General features: G+C 39.2%; 1 protein-coding gene across 1 annotated transcript; it reads left to right on the forward strand.

Annotated features, from left to right (window-relative positions):
• Window positions 1-707: 707 nt before the first annotated feature.
• LOC107790897 (uncharacterized) lies at window positions 708-12,208 on the forward strand. Its single transcript, XM_075226916.1, has 3 exons — window positions 708-1,749; window positions 10,072-10,175; window positions 11,173-12,208. Exons 1-3 carry the CDS (start codon window positions 898-900, stop codon window positions 11,771-11,773), a joined length of 1,557 nt encoding a protein of 518 aa, XP_075083017.1. The 5' UTR covers window positions 708-897; the 3' UTR covers window positions 11,774-12,208.
• Window positions 12,209-17,801: the final 5,593 nt, after the last annotated feature.

The following is a 17,801-nucleotide window of genomic DNA, read 5'->3' on the forward strand; positions in this document are numbered from 1 at the left end:
GATTGTTGTTGTGATACTAATATTGTCTCCTTTTTGTCCTTTTGTCTTTTTATTTTTTTGAGTCGAGGGTCTTTCGGAAACAACCTCTCTACTCCTTCGGGGTAGGGGTAAGGTCTGCGTACACACTACCCTCCCCAGACCCCATTAGTGAGATTTTACTGGGTTATTATTGTTGTTGTTGTATAAAGTCAGAATAGATCATTGGGAGAGACTTGTCAGTACAAGAAAGTAGTTTGTAATGCGCGAAGCCAGAAAATTCTTGAAGAGTGTTTAGGCTTGTAAGAAGTAAAAATATTTTCTCACAAATGATGTTCAATATATGATATATACATTTAAAATCTAATCTTTTACTTATACACACAATTAATTTTTCGTAATATTTTGACGAAGGATGATCAATTAGCAAAAGGTGGCTTCGCCCCAGAATGTAGCTGCACTACAGCAATTAGCTAGTTTAGGATCACCTTCTTATTCCTTCTACACTTCTAGCCATTTTCTCATAAGATTACAAGTTTAACAGGCATTGAAACTATATAAGAGCTCCTGTATAATATAAAGTTGCAAAGACGTGGTCGGTTTGTTGGACCAAATTTATACTTAAGGAAATACTTTTGTTTTTGGCCAGTTGCTGGCAAATTTAGTTTAACTAAGACTAACATATCTTAATGTTCAGTTACAAATCAAAGATCAGATTTGGTGACTATAAATTTCGGTGAAAGACCGAAGTCTGATTTTGTCCCAAAAGCGAAAAACAAAGCAGTCCTACAATTTTTGTCAGTTCAAGGTACAACAATACAAGCACATGGTACAACATGTTGGAAAAGTTATACTTTTCTGACAAAGAAAGTCAATTTGACAAGAAACATTTTTCTCTACTGCCTCATTTCCATTGCTCCAATGAGTTCACTGACCATTTTACTTCATCCTTCTCCATTTTTATTTACCAATCCATCAAACTCAAAGACCACCATTTTCACTTTACCCAACAGACCAAGAATTTTGATTCCTCAAAGTGCTACATTTTCTGCTTCACCAAATCCCCCTCTTTGGACGATTTCAGAGACAGTCAAGGCTGTTAATGGCAGAATCATTAGGTGGGGTCCACCTGGAACAATCTGTACGGACACCAGAACACTTGAACCGGGACAATGGTTCCTCCCACTTGTTGGCCAAAACTTTGATGCCCACAATTTCATTACCCCTGAATTAGCCACTAAAGGCTGTGTTGGAGTAATTGGGAACTGGGTTTGTGAGGGTTGGAACAATGGGTTTGTAAAAGTGGAGGGTGATACTCTAAGTTCTTTAAAAAGTTTGGGTTTTTATGCAAGAAACAGGTTTAGTGGCTGTTTAATTGGGTTAACAGGAAGTGTGGGAAAGACCACTACAAAGACTATGATAGCATTGGCTTTGGAGAGTGTTGGAACTGTTTACTATAGTCCAGGGAACTGGAACAATGAGATTGGGGTCGCGTTATCGGTTATAGGGATGCCAAGGGATGTGGGGTTTGGCGTTTTGGAGATGGGGATGAGCAGGGAAGGTGAGATCTTGGAACTGTCTAGGATGTGTAGGCCAAATGTAAGGGTGATTCTGAATGTGAATGCTGCACATTTGGAGAATTTCGCCAACTTGGAGGAGGTTTCCATGGCGAAAGGGGAGATTTTAAGAGAAGCAATGCCGGGGGATGTGTGTGTATTGAATGGTGATGATCCTCTTGTCATGAGCCTCCCAGTTTCGGTTGGAGTTAAGAAGGTGAGTGTAGTTCTTTTTATCTTTTTATTTTATATCTTGTTCTTTATATTGATTCTTCCTTAATGTGATACTTTAAATATGATATTTATTTTGATTGTTACTTAAATTTTACTGTTAAATATATCGTTGTGTAACGCGGAAAAATGTCACTTTATGTAACGATTGATCTGGTATGGTCGTGTCATAACTTTATTTTTTTCTCTCATCTAGTCCTTACTATTAATAATCTTTTTTATTCTTTATCATACCTTTTTATATAATAATTCTACCTCGTACTCTACTTTTTCTTTGTAATATTGTAAGTTTTGTTTACCCGAAAAATCGGATAACATTAAATTTATGTATGGTTCTAAGGATACGTAATATCCTTTGATACAAAGATAACAATACAGGTATTTTGACTATGAGGATAGGAATGATGAACATGGAAATTGAATAAGATGAAATAAAACAAGCACAAAGAGATGTCTTTGTATATGAGAAAAAGATCTGTTTATTCCAGTCTATATTGTGTGTCTATAGCTTACAAGGATCCCCTTTTTTATAATAGAGGGTCATTGCTTTATCTATAACAAAATAATAAAATAATGCATATAGTGGATGATCCATGATGATTTGTCTCTTCCTCGGTTCTCGTTAAGATTATCTCCCTTGGTGCGGTTGTAACGGCTCTTGTCTCCGAGCTCGATATTGGCTCGAGCTCGGTATTGGATCGAGCCCCCGGTCTTGGTTCGAGCTTGATTCTACCTTGGGGTATCGATATTCGGGGTGAGTGTTTGTCGGTCTAGGCATCTTCGATAATCTACGCCTTGCCTCGTAGTTCGATTTGGATATGAGCTCGATAATGATACCGAGCTTGTCAATGATCGGTCTTATAGCTCGAAGCTCGACGCCCTTACTTCGGACCTCGACCGAGCTTGTCATGCAGATACCCTTTGATCGAAACATCATCGTCTCGACCAGTCCGTACGACTGAGTCAATCGGTTTTGACCGTACACAGATAATCCCCTTGTTTCTCGGAAAAGGATGTGGCGAGAAATGATATGATTTCCCAACAGCTCGATCAGATATATGCTGACGTTTACCTCGATCCCGACCATGACGTATGTGATAGTTGTCTCATCGGCTCGGTTTTACCGAGGCATTTAATGTGTGTCAGACGGTGGTCGACCACCGCTGATATTGAACCGTTCATTGCTTCAATCTATAAATAGCCTTTCCTTCCACCATTCATCACTTTTACGTCTTCAATCCTCCAAATTTTCTAAATTCCTTTTCGTCTTTTCTGAGTTTTCTTGCCTGCAAACCTGCGAGTTTTACTGCAAATTCTTTCTTAAAACACCAAATACTCCCGTTCTTTGTTCACGGAATTTTAAATGGCAAAAACGTTTAAAATTGTTCCGCAAAAAGAGACCGCTTCTTCATCTCGACCTGCTGGTGGCGAGGATGTGGAAGACCCCCGCCCTGAGGAGTTCGTTCCGGTAGGGTGTTCGACTGTATGTGATTTTAAAATTGAAAAGCCTTCTCCGATACCGGGTCGGTGTGAGCCGATGTCGAGGTACCAATGTTCAATTACCGAAAAAGTTCTCGCTAAAGTCATACAAGAATGCAACTGGGATAATAAACTCGTAGTAATCCCATCGCCTGATGAATCAATTACTACCCATGTCGAAGGGTTCTTAAGTATTTACACTTATCCTTTCACGTTGGGACCTCTAGACCCTGTCATCGTTGCCTTTTGTAAGAGGTACGATGTGACCCTCGGCCAAATCCATCCTTCATTTTGGAGTATAGTGATTCTTCTTCGATATTTCTCGATCAAGGTCAACGGGCGTATCTTCACCCTCGATCATCTTATGCGCCTTTACAGTCCCCGACTTTATCGAGGAGGGTTGATCAAGCTTGCTCGCCGAGCAACCAAAGCGCCATTCTCGAGCATAGACGAGACTCGGGATCGGGGTTGGATGGGCCGTTTTGTTTGAATCAAAACCTCGGACCTGATCCCTACTGATGACTTGCCATTTCCCGAGAAATGGAATATGAGCCGTGAGTAAATGTTTCTCTTTGCCCGTTTTGATCTTGTGATTGCCTTTTATTTTGTTGATCCATTTTCTTTTCTTATCACAGCTGTAGCTCGAATGCCGGAACCGATCCTGGATCTTAAACAATGGGTCGAAAGTCTGGTGTTGCAGAGACCGTACGTCGAGCGTGCTTGGGTCGAATTATCAAAGGGTCGATGGGAGGCCCGCAGTCATGGTAAATCTTTTTGTCGATTTATCTCTTCATCGGTTTGTATGATAAATCTCCCTTTTCCCTTTTGTAAAACTCGGGAAAGATGTAGTCATGAGGCCCCCATCTGGTGGCGAAGAAGTTCCTGTCCTGAAGCAGGTAAAAGAAAGGAAGAGAAAAGACGTATCGGGCTCCCCGAGCTCGGAAAAGAAGAAATCGGCTAAGAGATCTCGAAAGCCAAAAGGGGATTTTGGTTTTATGTCTTCAGAAGTGGCCCGCCATTTAAGGGACGAGCCCGAAGAAGGAGAAGAGAATTTAGTCTGCGTACGGGCTAATGTTGTGATTCAATAATCTTCCAATTTGGTGGAAGCAAATCAGGGAACCTTGACCATAATCCCGGAACAAGAAGAAGCCGAGATTATCCCTCCTCGAGCTAAGATGACTGAAAGGGATACTGAGGGTGGATCTTCTCGGGCAGTAGAAGATATTTCAAGGGATGAGTTCGGGATAGTTGATATTGGCGGATCCTCTCAGATTTCGGATGCCATGATTCGAGAGGTCGTCATGTTGGAGGATCGGTCCTATGAGGGTATTCAGGGGTCAGCCGATATCCACGGTTTTCTGGAGGGGCTCGAGTCAGGTGCCTCGGAGGAGGTTACCGGTTTTGGTGAAATGCTGGTACCCAAAAAAGCGTCGTGGTCGGGTTCTACCAAACCTTCATCGATTCATAAACTGGTGGACCGATTTCCGGCCCCGAGTATCGATCCCGATTGAAGGCGGAAGATAGTGCTCTCCGTACCTGCGGACACCCGAATTTTTTCTTCCCCTGTGGGGATTGCCAGTTACCTTTGGTCCTTGGTGACCGAAGAAGATCAATCAGTGATGAATGCGGTGGGGCCCGCCTATCTCTTCAACGAGGCCCAACATGCTTTGAATCGGGTGACTCTGATGGTGTTTTTGCCGCTTCTTTTATACATAGATTTGTAGGTAATTCTAATGTTTCTCCTTTCGTTTGTAGGCTTCGGTGTTGCATCACGAGGCCTTTCTTTGAATCCGGGAGGAGCATGATGCCGAGGTTCGGAGCCTCACTGAGAAGAGCGACTCGTACAAGCTCCTTAGTGAAAAACTTCGAGCATATTTGACAGCGGCTCGGGAAGAGCATGAGGAGATGGCTGAACAGGTCTTCCGAATGTTCCATGATAGTGAAGATGAAAAAGAGATAACCACTAACGATTCGATTCTTCAGGTTCGGCAGAGGATCGAGCAGATTGGACGGCTTAACTCACAGGTAGATACGCTAATGGCTAAGGCTGAGGAATTTAAAAAGTGTATGGATATCCTTGCCTCGAAAAAGGAAGCCGTTCAAGCTAGTTGGAGTTGTCTGATGCCCAACTTTGATCTGCGAAAGAAAATGCTTCGGGGCAGATCGAGAAGATGAAAGAGCTTCAGCATCGGTTGGATTTGGCCACTTCAGATAAAGCAGATTTGGTTAAAGAACTTGAAGTGGCCAGATCTGAGGTGATCGAAGCCAATAAAAGAGCTGATGCCAAAGTGCTCAGTTCAGGATCGATGTCGAGGTTAACCAAGCCAAAGCTGAGAGCATGGTCGAACATGCAAAATGGCAAGCTCGGAGAGAAGCTCTCGAGGAGGTCAGAGTTCAGGGCTTCGATATTGGGACTGAGATTGAAGTTGCCGGGGCGGAGGAGAACAAAGCTCGAAGGTTGGCCTTTCCTGAGGAGGACTCAGATGACTCGGGGGAATCTGAAGATGAGGACGATGCCGAGAATACGGCCTCCGATGAAGATTGAGTCATTTAGGGCCTTAGGTCGTTTGCTGCGTTCTTTGGATACCGCTTTCGGTTTTTGTATAAAGAACTTCCTTTTGGCAGAGTAGCTACTCTGTACAAAAAATTTGTAAATATAAATCTTTCTTCCTTTTGAAGCAAAATGACCTTTCAAGCTAAATAGATAGTTTGAATTTTAATCTCTGTTGCCTCCGGGCCTTGTGGGTGGTCCCTTTTGCTTTATCGGGCTCGAACATCCTTCAGCCTTAAATAGTCAAGTGTTCATTTGAATTCGAAGAAATGAGTAATTTTACTCGAAGTAAAGTAGCCCGTAGGCATAATGATCGAGTGAGTGCTTGCTCGAACTCGAAATAAAAGTAGCCCGTGGGCTTAGTAGTCGAGTGAATGATTCGAACTCGATGTAAAAGTAGCCCGTAGGCTTAGCAGTCGAGTGAATGATTCGAACTCGATGCAATGTAGCCCGTAGGAGTTAATGGTCGAGTGAGTGCTTGCTCGAACTCGAAATAAAAGTAGCCCGTAGGCTTAGCAGTCGAGTGAATGATTCGTACTCAATGCGATGTCGCCCGTAGGCGTAATGATCGAGTGAGTGCTTGCTCGAACTCGAAATAAAAGTAGCTTGTGGGCTTAGTAGTCGAGTGAGTGATTCGAACTCGATGTAAAAGTAGCCCGTAGGCTTAGCAGTCAAAGTAGCCCCTAGGCCTAATGGTCGAGCGAGTGCTTGCTCGAACTCGAAATAAAAGTAGCCCGTAGGCTTAGCAGTCAAGTGAATGATTCGAACTCGATGCAATGTCGCCCGTAGGCGTAATGGTCGAAGTAGCCCCTCGAGTGAGTGCTTGCTCGAACTCGAAATAAAAGTAGCGCGTAGGGTTAGCAGTCAAGCGAATGATTCGAACTCGATGCAATGTAGCATGTAGGCTTAATGGTCGAGTGAGTGCTTGCTCGAACTCGAAATAAAAGTAGCCCATAGGCTTAGCAGTCGAGTGAATGATTCGAACTCGATGCAATGTCGCCCGTAGGCGTAATGGTCGAGTGAGTTCTTGCTCGAACTCGAAATAAAAGTAGCCCGTGGGCTTAGTAGTCAAAATAGCCCGTAGGCCTAATGGTCGAGTGAGTGCTTGCTCGAACTCGAAATAAAAGTAGCCCGTAGGCTTAGCAATCGAGTGAATGATTCGAACTCGATGCAATGTCTCCCGTAGGCGTAATGGTCGAAGTAGCCCCTCGAGTGAGTGCTTGCTCGAACTCAAAATAAAAGTAGCCCGTAGGCTTAGCAGTCGAGTGAATGATTCGTACTCGATGCGATGTCACCCGTAGGCGTAATGATCGAGTGAGTGCTTGCTCGAACTCAAAATAAAAGTAGCTTGTGGGCTTAGTAGTCGAGTGAATGATTCGAACTCGATGTAAAAGTAGCTCGTAGGCTTAGCAGTCGAGTGAGTGCTTGCTCGAACTCGATCCTGTTTGCATAATAAATCTTGAACATAGAATATCGGTAAAGAAGATTGTCTTTGCAAGTCATTATACATGTGTTCCTGTTTTGTGTCAGGGCTCGGGCCAACTATATAAGCATGGTTCATTTTGATCATTTGGCCCTTACAACGTTTCAGGTTGAGACATTGTTTGTCATAAAATAACGAAGTGACTTCCTTTACACCGAACTTGATAATCATCGCAGATGCGTTCAATGATAAAGCCCCCTAGTATACGAGGTTGATTTTAAAGAGGCCTCGGATACTCATCAGTGGTATCGTTTCCGCTATATGGCTGGTATCGATCTCTGGTCGATTTCTGCTTGGTAGTTCTTTTCGTAACGGACCTAAAAATCAACTGGTCATCTTCGACTCTTATTTTGGATTGATATCGATTGTGCACATCGGTCCAAGTAATAGCTGGGTATTCGGTCAGATTTTGCTTCAGCCGCCGTGAAGCCATCGAGCTCCGCTTGTTTAGACCTTGAGTGAAAGCTTGTATAGCCCAATCGTCTGTGATTGTTGGCAGATCCATTCGTTCCATTTGAAAACGAGATACGAACTCCCTTAGCATCTCGTTATCTTTTTGTATTACCTTGAACAGGTCCAACTTTCTGGTTTCGACCTTAATGGCTCCGGCATGTGCTTCTCCGGCATGTGCTTAGCATAGCAAAAGAATCAATAGAGTTAGATGGTAAATTATGATACCATACCATTGCCCCCTTTGACAGGGTTTCACCGAATTTTTTCAATAATACAGATTCGATCTCGTCATCTTCCAAATCATTGCCCTTGATGGCACACGTGTAAGAAGTGACGTGCTCGTTGGGGTCGGTCGTTCCGTTATATTTGGGTATTTCGGGCATATGGAATTTTTTGGGGATTGGTTTTGGGGCTGCACTCGAGGGAAAAGGCTTTTGAATGAATTTTTTCGAATCTAGCCCTTTTATCATTGGTGAAGCTCCCGGGATCTGATCGACCCTGGAATTATATGTTTCTACTTTTTTATCGTTGGCTTCGACTCGTTTTGTGAGTTCCTCGAGCATTTTAATAATTTCGGGAGTAGTCCCCGATTCTTGCTCATTTGACTTCACTATGGCTGGTTCCGTTCTGTGGGTGATTTCTCGAAGCGGATTGGGCTCTGGTCTGCTTTGTGCTTGAGTTTGGCTCTGCAACTGAGCTATCGTTACTTGTTGTGCTTGTAACATCTCGAAGATCATCCGTAAGCCGACTCCGATCTCCTCCACATTATGGATATCTCGAGCTACGGATCGAGTACCGCCCTGAATGCTTTTTTCCAGTTCAGAACGTTGGTTCGCCTCAAGAGCCACTTGTGAATTGACATCTAGCGGTACTTCGACTCGAGCTTCGGTGACATCGTTAATTCGCCTTCCGGCCCCGGGTGTCAAGTTGTTGGTTTCATCTTGAAGGCCGGCTTCGTGGTCGATAGGTAAAGCCATTGCTGATTTGAAGTTGTAAGCTGGAGTGTACTGTAGATTTATATCAAACAATCACTGTTATCCTTAGCCCCACGGTGGGCGCCAAACTGTTTACCCGAAAAATCGGATAACGTTAAATTTATATATGGTTCTAAGGATACGTAATATCCTTTGATACAAAGATAACAATACAGGTATTTTGACTATGAGGATAGGAATGATGAACAGGGAAATTGAACAAGATGAAATAAAACAAGCACAAAGAGATGTCTTTGTATATGAGAAAAAGATCCGTTTATTCCAGTCTATATTGTGTGTCTATAGCTTACAAGGATCCCCTCTTTTATAATAGAGGGTCATTGCTTTATCTATAACAAAATAATAAAATAATGCATATAGTGGAGGATCCATGATGATTTGTCTCTTCCTCGGTTCTCGTCAAGATTCTCTCCCTTGGTGCGGTTGTAACGGCTCTTGTCTCCGAGCTCGATATTGGCTCGAGCTCGGTATTGGATCGAGCCCCCGGTCTTGGTTCGAGCTTGATTCTGCCTTGGGATATCGATATTCGGGGTGAGTGTTGGTCGGTCTAGGCATCTTCGATAATCTACGCCTTGCCTCGTAGTTCGATTTGGATATGAGCTCAATAATGATACCGAGCTTGTCATGCAAATACCCTTTGATCGAAACATCATCGTCTCGACCAGTCCGTACGACTGAGTCAATCGGTTTTGACCATACACAAGTTTATTCTTCATATTGCTGGTGCGTAATATCATAAAAAAAATGGCAAACAATATAATCTATTCAAATGTTGAAATAATACAGTACGATACATAATGAAACGATATGTAACAAATATCCAAACAAGTTGTAAGGTGCTATTTGTCGTATTGCCCATCTGGAAATGAAGACCTGTTGTAGTTCTTCAACTTAGCATCCCACAGGACCCTAAATAAGTGTTTTTTATTCAAAATGCATATTAACAGCTCTTATTGGAATAGTAATAAAGCACTTGAATTCGAATAACATGTTCTTACACAATTACATTAGGACATTTGACTTGGTAGTTGTCAAATGTAAACATGAAATGCCACCATTTTCTACCTGCCTTACAAGTGACACCTTAAGGAGACCATTCTAATAATGTGATAAAGGGCAAATGGACCCTATTGTATCTCTCCAACTCTTCCTTCATCTCAAGCACACATATCCACCTCACTCATCAAATACCTGTTATTTGCTAGATACAGTTCTACATTAGGAGATAAGAGCTGAAGAAACAACTGTTGCTTCTAATCTTTACGTATTATGAAACTATTGTGGCTTGGCTGGGAAGTCTATTTTTGGTTATATTTCTTAATTGCTTTTTCTCTTTTCTTGCTGAAGGTGATATTTGGTCGAAAGTTAGGTTGTGATGTTCGTTTAGTTTCTTCACAAATCAAAGATGGAGGTCGCAGTATACAAGTTGTTTTAGAGACGTTCAACGAGATGTAAGTTCATCAGCACTTTTCTCTGAGCATTCTGTAGAGCATGCTATTTGGCGTTGGCATGAAATTGGAATTATTACACATCTAGGTTTGACAGAATACTAAACTTTTAAGCATTTTCCCCTTATATTTTTCTCTTTTCTAAATTGTGGTAAAATATGGTTTTCTGCTATTGATGTTGATCGAATACATTTGGTGTTCCTTATCCAGAAGGGCTTCTTTGGTGTAACTTAGATGCTATTAGTTACTTGGAAAGCATGACAGATATCATTATCCCCTCCATTCATAGCTAATAGAGAAGATACTTTTGTATTTTTCACATCTGTTGTTAATGCTGCACTCTTGACTCTATTCTTGAACAAAATCAACTTTACTTTCTTTAAAAAAATGTTTTCTGTAATTTAATGTGCAAGTTCAGTACTACCATAATTTAAAGAACATAGGTTGATGAAAATATTGAAATATGATGAGAAATTGTCTTATCAAGGAAATGCCTTTCTTCTTTTAGGTTATCTTAATCTGAAACATAATATAACTTGACTTTTTCATTGAAACAATTGATCCACCTGAAGGCTCTCTCTTCTCTCTCTCTCATTTCTTACAAGATAGCCTCTCTTTTCTCCTTTTGGTTTTAGTTTTTCTAGGATTTCATTTCTTTGGTGTGTGTGTGGGGGGGGGGGGGGGGGGGGGTATAGTGTTTTTAAGTGTATGTTACATTTTGGTAATTCAAAGAGAAGATAGTAATTTATTCAGGAAAAAGCTATGAACTTTAAGTTGATATTCTGTGAATAAATGATGAGAAACCCTTCAAAAGACAAGGCCATCATTGAAGTACAAAACTATGTATATTTCTAAAATTTCTCTGCATTATTTTTGGTTATATGAAGTTTCATTCGTATGTTCCTTCTACTGCAACTAACTACCTTTATATTCTTGTAAAAGTATCATTGTTATTTAGTATTTACAGTTCTATTTATTTGACACGGCGGTAAATATTCAGGGTTAAATTCGTTATCTCCAGTCCTGGCCTGCATCTGGCCATAAATGCATGTGCAGCTGCTGCTGTGGCTAGTGCTCTTGGTGTTCCTCTTGCTCTAGCTTCAAAATCCTTGTCCAGATTTAGACCTGTTCACAGGAGATCAGAGCTCGAAGTAGCTGAAAATGGGATTACAATAATAAATGATGTTTACAATGCAAGTCCAGCTAGTACTCAAGCTGCCATTGACTTGTTAAGAAACATCGATTGCAAAGGTAAACGAGTTGCTATACTTGGAGACATGCTTGAGCTTGGTCCAACGGAAATCAACTTCCATGAGTTGATGCTACAGAGTTGCTGCGATGCGCACTTTGATGTAATTGCACTTGTTGGAACAAGGTTTATACGTGCAGCTGAGAGTATTGACTGTGCTCGGGAGATAAAAGTGGTATGCACCACTGATGCTCGCCAGATGGCTTCTAACATTACCAATTATTTAAATAGTGGTGATTTCATCCTTGTCAAAGGAAGTCGTCAAATAGGAATGGAGGTGATTGTCGACGCAATCAAGTCTATCCACTTTGATAGCCCACTTTGCCATTCAGTAATGAGCAAATATGATTGACAGAAATTTTGCAATGTGATGGCGCTACAACAAAATGTGTATGCTGGTTCAACCTTGTTCAAGTTCTTTTCAAGGCCGCTCCATATGGTAGCTCAGGGCCAGAAGCCGGCAATTATGCTGGCGTAAGGATAGATCATCAGCCTTTTTATGCTTTAAGCGTAGCCATACGAGTTGACCTTCAGGTGACAGGCTCTTTGTACAGGTAAACTGCTTTAGCTGCTTGGTAGAAGCCCTTGCAAAAGATGCTTTCTTCAGCTTAGTATCGTGAAGAATGAATATAAAGATCTCAAAGCTTACAGTTGTTCCTGTTGCATTTTTTCTTTAAAGGGTGTGAATGGGAAATGGAAGAGGCACCTTTTGGATTGCACCTCTCCATATCACCTTTCCTTTGTCTATAAATTTAGAGGTTTGGCCTCATTTTTAAGAGATGGAAAATCTGAAATCGTCTCCCCTCTTTTCTACATTATTGCATTATTTTTTAAATAAACATAAGTGTCAAGTGTGGTTTGCTCCGTTTGTTGAGTTCACTGAAGTTCTGTGATTTGAAGTGCCGCTATCACAGAATAGTTATTCCGTTCTATCCTGGGTGGAATTAATCCGTATACCTTGGGCAACAATGCGAGGATTAAATTCCTTAAGGACACACTGTGAATTCAGTGGGCTCGAATTTAATTTTGTTCTTATGCATTCCTATTTCTCTTTTACTTTACATGATTTTCTGATTTTGAATACAGATTACCAACAATCTTAAGGAATTTAACTATCGTACGTCATATGGTCTACCGAGGGAAAGGCAGTAAAGTGGGTATTTTACAGATCGGCATAAAAAGTTACTCTTGATGATTACATTTGTCAAGTCTTTATATTGCACAGAATGGTGCCGTTTGCTGTTTGAGAGTTCCAAAGGATATTTTGAAATCCTCTCCGACAAGAAGAAATATAGGGAAGAATAATTACTACGAAGTAGAAGCCGAATCAGTGCTTCAAGTTGGAGTTATTTATACTGCCAATTATGAAAAGTTGCTAATGAATATTATTGCTCGAGTTTTCTCCGATTTATTGGATGATCACATAATTAAAAAGGACAAACTCTTGAAAGCAAAAGACAAAAACCAAAGTCTAAGATCTCTGAGAAAACTTACGGAGATACACCCACTTGCTGTCATATTTGTTTTAAGGAAGTGAAGACAATGTGCATATGACAAGACATTGGGATCTTTTTAAAGCACGATAGAGAGAATATTGGATGAACTTTTGATTCTAAAATATTCTTACAGTGCACCGGTAAGGTTCTAACAATCAACGGAGGCATCGCAATTTGGAAAAGTTTTTGCTATCATGCATTGATGGGAGAGATTGGAACTTTTTTTGCGATAATAAAACGGGTTCTATTTTTTCTTACTCAAATTATAATGTTTGATTATTAATTTTCTATCCTTTGTGATTTATGAATTTAGTTTCTATAAATATAAGGATAGATGTTATTATGTGATGATCTCATATTACAAATCTAGATTATTTGCATGATTAGGAATAACATGTGTTTATAATTAATTTTGTTATTCCTTTGACCAAATACTATTAGCAGTTGATATACAATTTGGTAGCATGCATGGTATTTTTAAGGAAGTAAGACATGAATTAGACTTACATTTATACTTGAAAATTGCTTTGAGATCATAAAGAGGATATTTTATATATGTATATCGTGGAACATTCAGTTATGTCCCAAACAATTTGGTACCATTTCATGGAAAGAATTTGAATTAGAATTGGTTTGAAACTCTTTAAAGGTCCAACTCTAATGCCGCCTAGCTTCACTATGAGTCTCTAATCCATATTTGATTAACTTGTATCTCATGTGTTGAGATTATTCGTGTCAATATTCGAAAGGCAGAGATTATTTGGCATGCCACCAAGTGCATGAATAATTTTATATATACTTATGAGATATGATCTGCATTAAAACTAGTTGATCATGTTTCTTCTTTAACGGAGAAGTTCTAAAGTATTGAGTAACTTTAGAGTCGTATCATATACCGTTTTCTTTGCAAGCTTTATTCTCACCTTGGTTTACATATGTGAGTATATATTAGCGGCAGCCTAAATTTTTCTGCGAAAAATTATATCAACTGCTTTTAATTTAGTAGTTGTTTATGTGATATACATATGTTAGTTTGATAAGATAAATATATCAAACTCTTAAAATGTGCAGGGATTACAATGGTTTAGTTAGAAAGCCATTCGAAAAGAAAAGTAAATTCATGTAATTTTATACCCTGGTTTTGGAAATTAAAATCTGCGTGATTTTCTACTCAATCTTTGAGATTAAAATCATCGTGACGTTCTATTTATTTTTTGGAGATTAAAGTCTTCGTGACTTTCTATTCTGGTTGGAAATTAAAGTCTAAGTGATTTTAGACTCATTTTGGAGATTTAAATCTTAGTGATTTTCTACTCCAATTTATTATTCGATTTGAAGATTAAAAACTTCATCGTTTATTAAATTTGGTTGTATCACAAATTACTCGGTTTGAAGATTAAAAACTTCACCGTTTATTATTTCTGAATGTGTCAGATTGGTTTGAAGATTAAAAACTTCACCATTTATTAATTCTGGCTCTGTCATGACAAAAACAACAGTTTTTGTGGTTGGCTCTACAAAGTAATAGGGGTAGTGAATGTGAATCTCCTTTTTGAAGAAATATGTTTGGAATATGGTATTACTCATCAAACGACAACCCCTTAGTCACCGCAATCTAATGGAATTGCAGAAAGAAAATAGAACGTTAAAGTAGATGATGAATGCCTTGTTGATAAGTTTTGATTTACCCAGAACTTGTGGGGGGAAGCTATTCTTACAGCTAACCGAATACTCAATCGAGTTCCCCATAGCAAAACGCATTCCATTCCATATGAAAAATAGAAAGGAAGGAAACCCAACTTAAAATATTTTAAGTGTGGGGGTGTTTGGCTAAAGTACAAGTTCCTAAACCCAAAAGGGTAAAGATTGGACCAAAAACTGTTGATTGTGTTTTCATAGGATAAACAACAAATAGTAAGGCATATCGCTTTCTGGTTCAAAAATTAGAAAATTCTAACATTCGTATTAATACGGTAAATCAGATAATGCTGAATTCTTTGAGTATTTATCCGTATAAAATGGAATGTGAGTCGTCTAGTAAAAAATCTAAGCGAACTCGGGAAGAAGCAAAGGAAAATACCCCTAAGGAGGTGAATCCAAGACGTAGTAAACGTCAAAGGACATATACTTCCTTTGGACGAGATTTTCTGGAATTCTTGTTGGAAAATGAGCATCAAACATTTAAATAAGCAATGTCTTGCTCGAAAGCACAATGTTAGAAAAAGGTAGTCAATAGTGAGATATAACCCATATTAAGTAATCATACTTGGGAATTAGTTTATCTTCCTCCGGAAAATAAACGTTTTGGTTCTAAGTGGATTTTCAGAAGAAAAATGAAAGCTGATGGTATTATTGACAAATATAAGGCAAAACTGATTGCCAAAAGATTAAGACAACGAGAAGGTCTTGATTACTTTGACACATACTCACCGGAACGAGAATTACATCTAATCGGATGGTAATAGCGTTAGCACCGTGTATGGCCTTGAAATCCATTAGATGGATGTAAAGACAACCTTCTTAAATGAAGATTTGGGGGAAGAAATTTATATGAAACAACCTGAAGGGTTCGTAGTTCCTGGAAAAGAAAGAAGGTGTGTCGACTAGTTAAGTTACTTTACGGACTAAAATAAACATCCAACCAATGGCATGCGAAATTTGACTAGAGAATATTGTCAAATGGTTTCAAACTAGTGTATTTACATTAAGAATACTCTAAATTATGTAGTCATTATTTATTTATATATGGATTATATGTTGATAGAAAAGGCACATGAAACATGTGAAATGTGGGGGCATCTAGCTTATGCATAACAAAAGCTAATGTTAGACGTGATGTATATATTATCTAGAAGAACTAGATGATATGATTCTTCGAACCCCACGAATCCTTAGGGATATTGATATGGTAGTCGGTGAATTCATTAGTTGTTAAGTCTTAGTAAAGACTAGTTGATGAAACTACTAATTCGGAAGTTGGTCACGTACCTTTCTCGAAAGATTATTTTCTTGCTTGAAAATTTATATTGTTTAGTTCTTTTATGAAATGATGTCACTTCGAAGGTTGTGACTTTTCATAGAAAGATACATCTGTACGTTTTTGTATGGACATGACCGTTCATGAACGAATATATTAATATGTTTGTCTATAATGAGGTGAACCAACCATGAACATGACCAAAATCCATTGCAAGTTGAATTTGTTTAAGATTGTTGGTAATCTGTGTTCAAAATCATAAATTCATGTAAAGTAAAAGAGAAACATAAATGCATAGGAAGAACAAAATTAAATCTGAGTCCACTGAATTCACAGTGTGTCCTTAAGGAATTTAATCCCCTCACTATTGCCCAAGGTATACAGATTAATTCCTCCCAGGATAGAACGGAATAACTATTCTGTGATAGCGACACTTCAAATCACAGAACTTCAGCGAACTCAACAAACTGAGCAAACCACACTTGACACTTATGTTTATTTAGAAAATAATATAACAATGTAGAAAAGAGGGGAGAAGATTTCAGATTTTCCATATCTTAAAAATGAGGCCAAGCCTCTAAATTTATAGACAAAGGAAGGTTGATATGGAGAGGTGCAATCCAAAAGGTGCCTCTTCCATTCCCATTCACACCTTTTAAAGAAAAAACGCATCAATCCCCCACATGAATGGGGAATGGACATATGTGAAAAAACATGCATGAAAATACTGTGTGATTCGCAAGTAAGAATTAATCACATCTGGATAAGTAGGTTTCCCTTTGAACTTTCCGCAATGAACTTATGTCGGATATACTCGGTCAATCGGTAGATTTGATATCTTTGAACCGTTGAATTTTGGTGTATACCTAGACAATAATAAGTCATACAATCAACCCTTAACCGTCTTTGGTTCTCATTGTTGTGTTCGTTTCAGCCATGAACACCGCCTAGTTTCATAAGTGCATAGAGAATTGGCCTTACAGAACTCTCCTTGAAGCGTCTAACACTTCACACTTATATAGGTGATTCCTAAACGTGTTATCCCGTAGATACACTATTTGATATACCCCGTATAAAAATTAGAAACCATTAAAAACCCTTAATGCTTTATCCTTGGTACTAAATATTGTCTCATCACGAGAATGGACCAAAAAAAAATTTTATTTTCCAATGTTGAACCGTCATTAATGACTTTGCTTGAGCTCCTTGAATCTAGATCTTGGGATCTCCAGTCTTTTAGGTAGAGTTACCGCCGCAATGACTAGTCATTGGCCATAGTCTCATTCCCCACGATGATCTTTCAACTACCTCTCTAGTTAGGCCTTTTGTAAGTGGATCCGACAAATTATCGCTTGACTTCACGTAGTCAATTATGATAATTCCTCTAGAGAATAGTTGCCTAACAGTTTTATGCATTCATCGTACATGACGAGATTTCGCGTTATGCATAATGCTCCTAGCCTTTCGTATTGCTGCTTGACTATCGCAATATATGCATATAAGTGCCAACGATTTGGTCCAAAATAAAATATCTTTAATAAATTTTTAGGATCCATTCAACTTCTTCACCAGCCTTGTCTAAGGCTATAAACTCAGTCTCCACTGTAGAGAGGTCAATGCATGTTTGTTTGGACGATTTCCAAGACATCGCTCCTCCATCGACTGTTTAGAATCGGTTGAACCGGTGATCTAATTTGTATCACTATACCCCTCTATTATCACGGGATACTTATTGTAGTGCAAAGTATAATTTTGAGTATATTTCAAGACTCATTTCATTGTCATGAATGTTCAATGCTAACTTCCTTATGTCGTAGTTTTATACGTCTCGACTTTTAATTGCATATCAGAGTATTGACTACACTTAATATTGCAATAGTGTATTATAACAACAGCTGGAATGATTT

The sequence above is a fragment of the Nicotiana tabacum genome, chromosome 12, assembly GCF_000715075.1.
Source record: "Nicotiana tabacum cultivar K326 chromosome 12, ASM71507v2, whole genome shotgun sequence".
NCBI classification, from domain to species: Eukaryota; Viridiplantae; Streptophyta; class Magnoliopsida; order Solanales; family Solanaceae; genus Nicotiana; species Nicotiana tabacum.